The sequence below is a fragment of the Tachypleus tridentatus genome, chromosome 10 (assembly GCF_004210375.1).
Source record: "Tachypleus tridentatus isolate NWPU-2018 chromosome 10, ASM421037v1, whole genome shotgun sequence".
Taxonomy (NCBI): Eukaryota; Metazoa; Arthropoda; class Merostomata; order Xiphosura; family Limulidae; genus Tachypleus; species Tachypleus tridentatus.
This window is the reverse complement of record NC_134834.1, coordinates 10,995,389-11,008,663: the sequence shown is the minus strand read 5'-3', so window position 1 is coordinate 11,008,663 and position 13,275 is coordinate 10,995,389. Positions and strand designations below refer to the sequence as shown.

Sequence of the window (13,275 nt, the reverse complement as noted above, 5' to 3'; positions counted from 1 at the left end):
AATAAATATTACTGAGAAGTGTGAAACATAGCGGTAATAATAAATATTACTGAGAAATGTGAAAGATAGCGGTAATAATAAATATTACTGAGAAATGTGAAAGATAGCGGTAATAATACATATTACTGAGAAATGTGAAAGATAGCGGTAATAATACATATTACTGAGAAATGTGAAATATAGCGGTAATAATAAATATTACTAAGAAGTGTGAAATATAGCGGTAATAATAAATGTTACTGAGTAGCGTGAAATATAAATAACAGATGTTACCTGTACAAACACCAGTAAACATTACAGATATTTAAACCACAATGATTGTTACCATCATGAATATCGGTAAACATTAGAAGTGTTTAAATTTACATGACTCTTGCTGACGAAATGTTGTTAAATATTAGGAACACTGGTGCGAATAACAGTACATATTACAACTGGTAAAACAATCACGACCATCAGAGGTACGAAACATCGTAATAAATGCTGAAACAAAAATACAAACGAGTTCCGCCACCTTAAAAAATTGGAAAACGATGGTTTATCTTATATCGATATCTGACATCAGACCAGATACGTTTATTTACCTTACTTGTAGCTGATCTATACGAGGGGTAATAAACAAACAAACTGCAACATAAAACACACAGAGAAAAAAAGAAAATTCTTCCAACCTTTATTCATGCTCCCCTGGTGGTATGATCAACAACTACAACATAAAACACACAGAGAAAGAAAGAAAATCCATCCAACCTTTATTCATGCTCTCCTGGTGATATGATTAATAACTACAACATAAAACACACAGAGAAAGAAAGAAAATCCATCCGGCCTTTATTCATGCTCTCCTGGTGGTATAATCGATAACTACACCATAAAACACACAGAGAAAGAAAGAAAATCCATCCGACCTTTATTCAAGCTCTCCTGGTGGTATAATCAATAACTACAACATACAACACACAGAGAAAGAAAGAAAATCCATCCGGCCTTTATTCAAGCTCTCCTGGTGGTATGATCAATAACTACAACATAAAACACACAGAGAAAGAAAAAAAATCCATCCGGCCTTTATTCATGCTCTCCTGGTGGTATAATCAATAACTACAACATAAAACACACAGAGAAAGAAAGAAAATCCATCCGGCCTTTATTCAAGCTCTCCTGGTGGTATGATCAATAACTACAACATAAAACACACAGAGAAAGAAAGAAAACCCATCTGGCTTTTATTCATGCTCTCCTGGTGGCTCAGCGGTAAGCTTAAAGGCTTACAATACTAAAATTTAATGTTCGACGCCTACTGTTAGAACTGTGCAAATATCAGATCCCCTACAGCCTACTTTTTCGCTTAAGCACACATACACACACAAAAGACCTTTCGTAACCTGGTGGTGGTTTTCACGTCGTATTACAACTTATGAAAGTTTAATTGAAACAATGTTTGAAACTTAAAGTTAAATAAAATCCAGGATTAACTTTAAGATTAACAATGAAAAATGCTTGTGTTTTTAAAAGAATCAGAAAAATATGTCCTTGAAACAAGAGAAATTTTAATAGTAATAAGACAGTCGATTGTGTAGTCAGCATTTGTTATTTCACAATTTGTTATAAATTTGCAATTAATTTCTATAATCTTTGAATCGAATTGTTTCATAAGCACATCAACAACAACAACGTTATATGTATATAAACAGTTGCTACTAATAAGATGCGTTTACTAAGATGTAACTAAAAGCGTTTACTATTAACGTACATTTTCTAACAATCTCAACTGTCCAAAACACGCCCACTTTCCTGCGTTTTTGGCTTTACAGTTCTTGATAAACGAAGTTAATTATTTTGTAGATACGGTATAAGTGATATTATATTGTTGTTTTTCTTTGCGGCGCCATAATGAACCAGCAGGTCAAGCACGGCTGAAGGTCCTCATACAAAGAAGGTTTGACCTTTTCTGCCAATTCTCCGTTCCTTGCAACTTACTAGATGGTAGCACGTAACTCGAGAACCCAGTGATTTTGAGGTCATAGTTCTAAAATGAAGGAAGACACTTTCCATTCGTCAAGGAAGATTCCTTAAAATAAGTCACAACAAATCGATTTCTCTCTGTGAGCTCCGTCTCAATCGACTTAATACACAGAATGCGTTTCAAAAACTGGATTCAGCATGTGAATAACGAAGGCCGCCGTTTCCAATATGTGAACATCCTACCAAACCTCTGGTTATTATGTAGGTTATTAGGTAAAGTACAATTCACGACAGGTTTCATCTATGAAGTATCCGAATCAAACCTTCAACCAACGCAGACTGAAAACGTGTTCCTCCTGAACCCCCTCAAATAAAAACTTACAAAACAGAAGAATCGACTGTAACAAAGGGGGAGGGTAAGGAGTAACGGAAACGTAAAATCACAGAAACATTGAGTGGAACAAGAGGACAGAAACATTGAGTGGAAGAACAAGAGGACAGAAACATTGAGTGGAAGAACAAGAGGACAGAAACATTGAGTGGAAGAACAAGAGGACAGAAACATTGAGTGGAAGAACAAGAGGACAGAAACATTGAGTGGAAGAACAAGAGGACAGAAACATTGAAGTGGAACAAGAGGACAAAACTTTATTAATAATGGAACAAGAGGACAAAACATGTAATGGAACAAGAGGACAAAGCAATGAAGTGGAAGAACAAAGGACAAAACATTGAGTGGAAGAACAAGAGGACAAAAACAATGAGTGGAAGAAACAAAAGGACAAAAGCATTGAGTGGAAGAACAAGAGGACAAAGCAATGAAGTGGAAACTCAAGAAAGGACAAAGCTGTGAGTGGAAGAACAAAGGACAAAGCAATGAGTGGAAGAAACAAAGGGACAAAACACATGGAGTGGAAAGAACTCAGGACAAGGACAAAACAATGAGTACAAGAACAAAGCAATTGAATTGAGTGGAAAACAAGAGGACAAAGCTGTGGAGTGGAAGACTCAAAGGACAAAACATGTGGAGTGAAGTCAGAGGACAAAGCAATGAAGTGGAAGAACAAAAGGACAAAAGCTGTGAAGTGGAAGAACAAGAGGACAAAAGCAATGAGTGGAAAAAAAAGACAAGAAAAGCAATGGAAGTGGAAGAAGAACAGAAGCAATTAAAGTGGACTCAAGAACAAAAGCTGAAAGTCGGAACTCAAGAGGAAAAACAATTAAGAGTGGAACTCAAAAGGACAAAAGCATTGAAGTCAGAAGTCAGGAACAAAAGCAATTGAAGTGGAACAAGAGACACAAAGCTGTAAGTCGGAACAAGAAGACACAGCATGGAGTGGGACTCAAGAGACAAAACTCGAGTAGAACAAAGGAAACAAAGCTCGTCATTTCAAGAGGACAAAACTATCAAGTGGAAAAACGTCAGGACACAAAGCATTGAGTGGAAGAACAAGAGGACAAAGCAATGAGTGGAAGAACAAGAGGACAAAGCATGAGAGTGGAAGAACAAGAGGACAAAACAATGAGTGGAAGAACAAAAGGACAAAACATTGAGTGGAAGAAACAAAGGACAGAAAGCATTGAGTGGAAAGGCTCAAGAGAGACAAAACACTAAAAGTGGAACAAGAGGACAAAACATTAAGTGGAACAAAAGAGGACAAAGCTGTTAATAATGGAACAAGAGGACAAAGCATGTGAGTGGAACAAGAGACAAAAGCTTATTGAGTGGAACAAGAGACAAAGCTTATAGAGTGGAACAAGAGGACAGAAACATTGAGTGGAACAAAGAGGACAGAAACATGGAGTGGAACAAGAGGACAGAAACATTCAGAGTGGAACAAGAGGACAGAAACATTGTGTGTGGAACAAGAGGACAGAAACATTGTGTGGAACAAGACGACAGAAACATTGTGTGGAACAAGACGACAGAAATATTGAGTGGAACAAAGACGACAGAACCATCGTATGAAACAAGACGACACAGACATTGTATGAAACAAGACAACACAGACATTGTGTGGAACAAGACAACACAGACATTGTATAGAACAAGACAACACAGACATTGTATGAAACAAGACAACACAGACATTGTATAGAACAAGACGACACAGACATTGTATAGAACAAGACAACAGAACCATTGTATAGAACAAGACGAAAGAAACATTGCATGATGCACTGTCTAACGAATCCCCAAGTACACACGTATGGTTGATACACTAAGAGCAATAACCACATTTCAATCTACGATCTAACAAGTTTGACGATAGGTGCTTTGATTAACGGCCTTCCTTATATTCAGAATTAGGGACAGTTGTATGTTTCGCTTTGTCAGGAAACATCTCGTGACGCCTTCCATGTTAACATTTATTCTTTTATTTGACACCGAACAAAAAAAATCACTCATACCACAAAAAAAGGCACGTTGGTATATTAATTAGTGACCTTAGCTAATTCACGAGATATGGTTATTCCTCACAAATCGTTTTGTGTCGGTGACGTAACTGTCGTGAGGAAACACATATTTCTGTTTTAGGAAAATGGCGGTGTGTTAAGGTCTGTTATTTCAATAGCAAAATTTGTCTGTTAAAAACGCAATATTAGCTTCGTACGTGTGTGTATGATAAATTAACACTCTAAGTTCCGAGTTTCAAGTATCACATCCATATACTGTAGTTGTTATAACATTGTAACAGCTTACATTATTACAAAATACAAAGTAAGTTTCACATGAAGTTTATTACATCCAGATATTGACACTATTATAACAGCTGCTCAGTGATACAGCGGTATATATGCGAACTTTCAAAGCTAAAAAACAGGTTTCGATATTTGCGATGGGCACAGTACAGATAGCCCATTGTGTAGCTTCGTGCTTAGCTTCAAACAAATAAAGAAATTATTATAATAAAAATTATAAAGTTACGTGTTACACAGAAAATTGGATTCATACAAAAACTACTGTTCCATAGATGATTTTCGCGCAAAACTTTGTTTGTTTTAGAGCAAAGTCAGAGTCAGCTATCTGCTATGTCCACTGCAGGGAAGTGGACCCTGCATTTTAGCGTCGTAAGACTTACCGCAGTCTCACCGTGAGGGGGACCCGCGCAAAGCTACACGAAGATTTTCGTCCTTAATTGTGAAGCAATAGACTAGAGGGAAGGCATCTAGTCAACAACAGAAGCCGCCAACTCATGTGGTACTCTAATTAGTTGAATTTGTCTGTTACTCCTATAACACGTATCTATGGCCTCAAACCGTTGAACAATTATACATTTTTTTACTTAGTGGAGGTTACGGGGCACGAACTTTGAACCCTAACATCACAGTCAGACACACTGACTACTAGAGTGCGCTCGACTCTGAATAAAAAAAAAAGAACAAATAAGTAAATAAACTAGATATTCTTCTTCTTTTGATTCATTCATAAGATCACACGTTACACGCCCCCTGGTGACACAGAGGTATGTCTGTGGTAGGATCTGAGGTGGGCAGAGCACAAATAACTCATTGGTGTAGATTCGTGCTAAATTACAATAAAAATATTTTTATTAATCTATTATTTAAACAATATTTTAATATTAATTCTCATAATAACAAACATACAAACATGTATTATACAAGAGCGTTAAATATCACACCTGAATATTCTAGTTGTTATCACTGAAACAAACAAACAAATAAGACATAGGGACTAACAAAACAACAAACAAAGAGTAAACCACATTCAGACAAACCCTAGTTCAATCGGTTGTATTCTAGGCGTTAGGATACACGTTAAATAAAATCAGTTTGTATCAAAATGGGATTAAGCATCCAATCTAAATTATCCAATTATTATGGAGCAACACGAAAAGCACTGTTTCAAAGTTTGTTGAATCTCCTTTACAAAGAACAACTACAAATTAAACAACAATTGATTCAATTAATAATAATTTGTCAATATTAAAAAAATTTAGACAAACTACAAAGGGCCAGGCATAGCCAGGTGGTTAGAGGCGCTTGACTCGAAATCTCAGGGTTGTATGTTCGAATCCCTTTCCCACTAAACATACTTACCCTTTCAGCCGTGGAGGCGTTATAATGTTAGGTCAATCCCACTATTCGTTGATAAATGAGCAGCCCAAGAGTTGGCGGTGGCTACCTTTCCTCTAGTCTTTCACTGCTAAATTAGGGACAGATAGCCCTCGTGGAGCTTTGCGAGGCATTCCAAACAAACTACAAAAAATTATCTACAACATTCTGTCCCAGGTCATCAGTTGGATACTCTCGATACCAGCAAATGTTTTCGGTCGAATATCAGGAATATATATAAAGCTCCTTACAAATTCTGATGAGTCGGGGTTACGTAGTGAAAATTCCTTTCATAGAGGTGATTTCACTGAGAGGAAATTAGTGGAAGCCTCACACCAAATCTGTCCCGGTTTACTCCGGGATGTGGCGCGGTTTATGTCGCCAGATACTAGGAATAGATACGGTCGTATTTAACAGTAAACGTTTTAACACCTTAAATGATTTTATCTTATAGACACAAAGGTCAAGATTCGATACTCACAGCCTAGTGGTTCGCGTGCCGCTCTATGAATCCCCAAGTACAGTGTTCGCGTCCCGTTAGACCACACACACAAAACAAAAGAATCTCGCCCGTACTTTGGGACTAAATACATTTTCAATGTCTCTTTTTCTTTAACGAAAAGCCACATAATAGATTATCTGTATTCTGTCCACCACGGGAAATCAAACATTGGGTCATACTAGTCAAATTCCTTGTCTATATTATTAATAGTTCATAATTAGGGACGGCCAGCAGAAATATCCTTTGAACAGAATTACACGACCATTCAAGAAAAAGTAAAGCAATAAATCCATCCCACCTCAATCAGGTCCCTAACAATACTTCACAACTGTCATTGTCAGCTTCTTCAACTGTTCCTGGCGATCCACAAACTGGTCAAATGCTGATCGACACGGGAGAGCGGTCACATGCAACCTGAACGTGCTGGTTACCATGACGAACATGACATTTCATGTAACCTCACACTTGTTTTGCACCTTCTGATCTTTCTCACCCTACCTGCGATAATGTGAAAATCTGTATGCCCCCATTCCACTGCAGCGCCACCTATACAAATACAAACGTCAGGAAATTCACAGAGTCTTGAGGTGTAATCACAATTAGGAGGGCAAAAGGTATTGGAAATAAACTATGTTTATTTGATATAGTTAGTCGACAACAACGAGATTAGATGATGCACTTCTACAGTTACAAACGGACGAGGTAAAAACCAGAATCTGACCCAAAGAATGAAAGGTTAATAAAACACGCTACCAAAATATAACCCATAGCATGAAACGTCAACAAACCAGGTTACCGGGATCTGACCCATAGGACGAAACTTTAAACAAACCACGCAACTGGGATACAACACGTTACCATGGGTCAGTTTCACAGGATAGAACGTTAATACAACACGCTATCCTGGGGTCAATTCCACAGAATACAACGTTAATAAACCACGCTACCATGGTCAGTTCCACAGGATAAAACGTTAATACGACACGCTACCATTAATGCATGACACCGTTACATGTCCTACGAAATCTAGTGTTAGAAAAACTTATGATCCAAGTCTAAAACGTATGAAAGTGATGTACAATAACGTCTCCATATTGGAATGTTCTAGTGTGACGTGAGTCATCAATTTCACAGATATATGAAACAACGTTTCTTTGTTCTTGAATCAAATGACTCAATGTGTTTAATACTGCTTTCTGTTCGTGCTGAGTCATTCAGTGACTCTATCAGACAGACTCGAGATTTCGAAGGATTTGAATACGAGACTCACACACTTACATTGCTCAAATCCTGGGTTCGATTCACAGAACGCATATGGCCCATTACACAGCTATCCGTTAAAAACAATAACACAGGACTTTGGCAAACACTAAATAAAAACTACGTTAAAAAAACATTTGGTAAAAGCAGATACAACCATTGTCATATGCTCGCCCTTTCAGCCGTGGAGGCGTTATAATGTGACGGTCAATCCCACTATTCGTTGGTAAAAGGGTAGCCCAAGAGTTGGCAGTGGGTGGTGATGACTAGCTGCCTTCCCTCTAGTCTTACACTGATAAATTAGGGACGGCTAGCGCAGATAGCTCTCGAGTAGTTTTGCGCGAAATTCAAAACAAACAAACAAACAAACCATTGTCATATTTCTATTTTCTACATGGAGCAACTGAAAACAAATGATACAGAACAAATATACCTAAAATATTAAATTAAAACCAGTGAATCCTGCTAAACCAAATGAATTGTAGGCGGCTTAACATTGCTGAAACGATAAAAATATAGAAGCTGCTCTGATTCACAGATGATTGTAATTATTTAAACGAACTCTGCTTAAACAGTAATTAGGTTGGTAGTTAAAATAACACTTTTCACAAAAACGATCCATGTTTAAACAATAATTAGGTAGGTAGTTAAAATAACACTTGTCACAAAAACGATCCATGTTTAAACAATAATTAGGTGAGTAGTTAATACAACACTTGTCAAGAGTGGTCCACGTTTAAACAATAATTAGGTAGGTAGTTAAAGTAACACTTGTCATAAGTGGCCCACGTTTAAACAATAATTAAATCCATGTGTGGAACACGAATAAAAAAATATTAGGTTCATTTTAGAAAATAAATTATTATATACGAACACCCCCAAAGTAAAAGTGCAAGACACTTAAATCTATATAAAATTCAGGCCCCTTGAAATAAATAACACATACCAGATACATATATGGAATTCTTAATAATATAATTTATAAACACTGCTGCCTAAGATGTAACATCATTAAATGTACACCATTAGTGTTTATTACCTTCATGTTGCAAAATTGTGTTCACGTGGCTTCTAAGGTTGAATGTACGTAAACACATTTAATATCATAGCTAAAGGCACTCGTATAAACACGGTTTGCAATACGCCTGCATGCGAAAAGATCCGGTCTTAAAATCGTGGAACCGATTCCAAATGGTTGCCAAAGGAAACATTCCATTTAGCCTCATCACACGGACACGATTGCCTTAACCCGCGCTGCGTAAACGACCTGTATATTCCACTATAAGTCTCAGTTACAATGGGTCTCCAGGCAACGGTGAGACATCAGAATTACCTAAGACACCGGTTTACCAATTTCAAGACTGTACGAAAAGAGCGTCAACGTCTCATAGAAAGGTGTTGACTTTTAAGTCACTACGATTACAGTGGCAAAATAACAACCTCCGGGTTGGTAAATATTGTCTAATTTGTCAGTAAAACAGAACACCTACTTACAGTAAATAAGTTTACATTTAATACATTTAAACGTGAATACGTGCTGGAAGCAACATTACTAGGCCTATTTTCAATTGCGCGATACTGCACATTGAAGAGTTTCTGCTAATAAGTAAATGCAAAATAACGGTGTGAAAACGAAAACAGCTTAAATATTAACCAATGTTCCGACTTTGAGTAATCGATTTTTCAGACAAGAACGACAAGCGAGAACCTAATTTTATAAGCAATAAGTGCATGAAACGAACCACGGAGAAACAGCATCAGTAAATACGTAAGGTGGGGAAAAAGCCTCGGAAAATAGCATTTGGAATAATACTTAGTGGGAAATGAATCCCGGAAAAATTACAACAGTAATGACGGAAGTCAGTAAAAATGACACCGTTTTATCCCAACAGGAAGAAAATTTATAAAATCGGAATGACCGTGATTTTTGCCTAAGCCTCGTTAACACGTTTTCCCATTAGTACCAGATACCGCATGTAATTATATACACAACAATATGACGAAAAGAAACCGGTATATAAAAAATATTGTATTTAAGAGTCTGTTATACTTGTTTACTGAGTAACCTAAAATGTTGACTCTTAAATAATTCGGATAGAATACTTAAACTAAACCTTGTAACAGCTAGTACGGTATATTATGCTGGCATAGATTTGTTTACAAGTCTTCACACTTCCGCTGGTTTATATTCCGATGAAAAGACTCTTTGTTTGAAGATACTATTTGCGACCTCTAGACTAAAATTTAATTATGTGTAAAAAAAAATACATTAATTATAAACAGTACACTCGCTACTAAGCTCTTCACTGATCTACACAGAAATTCATACATAGATATATATATATTAGTCTTTAGTATTTATAAGTGTAATACACAGAAATATATAGCCTGACGTCCTCAGACGTTTTTCAAATAACACTCGCTGCTCAACTTACGAGTGACGGACGACCCACGCGGGAACATGCACGCGGTAACTGTCAGTGATTTAAAATCTTGCTTCGAGCCTGCTGCGAAATGATCATGTTGGTGTACGTTCACACGTTGAAAAACGCGCAATATGTCTCTCACGGCAACAATATCATCCGTGAGATTCTTTCTTTCTCTCCTTCTAAGTCCCACGCGCCCTTCGTATGTTCCACAGAATATTTACATAGTTATTTTCACTTTTTGTAATTTATCGAACTTCGTTAAACAAAAAACTCGTTTAAACGAAAAACAATAAGTTATAAATTAGGTCTAATAATAGAAACCACGAGTATAGGACATAATACGACTAATATTCAGTTCCACGTTTCTTCAGTAATTAGGATAAAATGAAGTCATACGCTTCAATAGAATAAAACAAAATAATATTATTTAAAAACAGAGTGTTATTTCCAAAGTAAAATAAGTAAGCTTTCCGCTTTCTGAGAGAACAATAGAGTTGAGGATAGATATTTAATATTTCATTTCTTCATAAAAATAATAAAGTATTTCGGTTAACACTATGTTCAAACTGATTACTTGTGGCCTGTGTTAACCTTTAACGAGGTCTATATATACATATATATATACAGATACACACATATATATTTATTTTCTTATACATATCTAGGTATTTCAGCTTTCACGAAAATATAAAAAATGGCAATTACTCTTTTCTTTTATATTATTTAAATTGGAACAATATCTAGAAACAAAGCAGGAGTGGTCTAGCAAATGTCACCGTGTTTTGTATTAATAAATATTTTACGTTTATAATAAACAAGTCAGTTGTTTCAGGTTTACACATAACTAACATGGCATACCTTAAATTAGAAATAATGGATTTTATCGTTTTTTGTTAACGTTCGACAAATCTATTTCTTTGTTGACCACGAATGTTTAAAAAATTTCATTGGAACAATTTCCTTCTGGCTAATTTTTCGTGAGTTTTAGTAAATACATTGAATCTCATGCGCAACATTATATTTCATAATAAAAATTTATGTACGAGAGATTCGATATATATTTGTGACTATAAGTAAGAACATTAAATTGGCAGGTCAAAGGTCACAAACATAACCGTTATATATTATTAAAGGATTCTGTATGGTATACAATTAGTAAATGTGAAACGTTTAGACGACAATTTCCAATTAGTTTATTCTATCGAATTTTTTTATACAAAAGCCTTCTCGTTAAACTTCATTTAAGTTATCTTAAAAGTCGTTTAAACGTTAAAAAATATTTGTATCTAACAGACTGTTATAAACTCGTGACTTTTTAGAACTTCAATATGCAAACAGATAATAACAAAAAAGCAACAGCTGAGCTTTCGGTTTATAAATATTGCCACAAGATGGCGATAGGCAAATGGCAATATTTTCTGAGTTACATCCCTGAAGCACGGTAGAATTCTAAGTACACTAACCTGTTTTTTCTTTGATTTCACAAAGAACACCGAAGAGAGCAGGTTTCATTCGATGACAGTTCAACGTATGTTTCCTGTAAAATAGACATAAAGGGGAAATTAAGATCTCAAATTTTACAGGTGTTCGAAAAAAAAGTAGTCACGCTAGGCCTAAGTTTAAACCACCACGCGGGCAAGAGCGAGGCAAAGAATCGGCTGACTTAGTTACTAGCAGCGGAAAACTTCGCGAACATACCTCGCTTGAGCTTCGTCGAGACTTTGGTCTGTGATGTTCATGATCTGTTGAAGTATTTCTGATATATCGTGTTTACGAACTTCTAGTTCTGCTGCATGTGGTTGGTTTGTAGGATCCATGCTGTAAGTGTGTTGGGATATTACGTGACCTTCCATACAAACCGGGGTATGCTGTGAAACGGGTTGCATCATTGTTTGTTCATCGTCCATGCTTCAACACCACCCTCGCCAAACAGACACAACGGCCTGGCTGTCCGTCTAGCGAAGGTCATACACTGTCTACAGCATAAGCCTTTTACCAGACAACGAGCGTGACAATATCCTCTAAAACAATGAATTTCACTCGCGTTTTGGTAAAACCAACTACAACAGAATATTTTGATTGGAATATTTTTTGACCACCAGCGAGAGGTTTCCGAGTGGGCTGTACGATAATGCCACTCAAGACTCTTCACCATAAAAGATGAGCGTCTATTATGACGAAAATAACGTCACATCTCGACTCTAACCAATCAGAGTCCAACTCTAAAGTTACACTTCAGCCGCAGATGGCTGTCAATCACTTAACTAAGGGTGAGAAACCCTGGATAATAACTCCGCCCAAAAAATGATTAATGATAAAAAATTTATTGTGGTTTTCTTCTTCACATGGGTATTGTTTCTAAATGAAATAATGGTCAATTAAAATTGACCGTAGTACACATATTAAAGTTGGCTCTGCGTATACTAGTTTTCATTCTCTAATACACCCTAAAGGTTGAGGGGCTAAAGTAAAAAGGATTATAGCTTTAGAACTGTTCTTTTCACTCTGCAATATAAAATTTGTTTTTTTCCGTGTTATTTCACGTGTATCGTGTTACTTTAAATTAGGATGGGTACAAAATATGAAAACAATGAAACTAGTTCAAGTTACGTTACTTCAATGATACGTTAAACGTATGTCTACGGTTCTCAAATTTTACCCATTAATTAAATTAATATTAATTATTTTTATTGTAGTAAAAAAAGACAAAGTAATTATCTTACTTCCTAATTTTCAAAAGTAATAGGGTAATATTTCTCTTTTTCAAGTACTTTTAACCGGCACAAAATTAAAAAGAATATAAAAAGTTATGATATATTATGACAGTGCCATCTGTTGGAAAAGTTAAACAAGCTGATTATCATAAATCAGATAGTGCGTATGGTGAGGGGTTTGAAAGTAAGGTTGTGTCTATTTAAAAATTTTTGTGTAGAGTAAAACTTAAATAAGTGTACATTACTTTCACTAATGTTTTTATTATCTGAGAGACAGTAAAATTTAAAAGGCTTTGCTAGATGACTTTTGTCATATTTATTTTAAATA

General features: G+C 36.0%; 1 protein-coding gene across 1 annotated transcript in view; it reads right to left on the bottom strand.

Moving 5' to 3' along the window:
* LOC143228744 (homeobox protein extradenticle-like) overlaps window positions 1–12,279 on the bottom strand; it is a 145,589-nt gene extending 133,310 nt beyond the window's left edge. Inside the window, exons 1-2 of the mRNA XM_076460044.1 lie at window positions 11,932–12,279; window positions 11,697–11,770 (exon numbers count right to left, since the gene is read on the bottom strand). Of these exons, the coding sequence (XP_076316159.1) occupies window positions 11,697–11,770; window positions 11,932–12,140 (283 nt within the window). The 5' untranslated portion in view covers window positions 12,141–12,279. The remainder of the gene's footprint in view (window positions 1–11,696; window positions 11,771–11,931) is intronic.
* Between the last annotated feature and the right edge of the window lie 996 nt (window positions 12,280–13,275).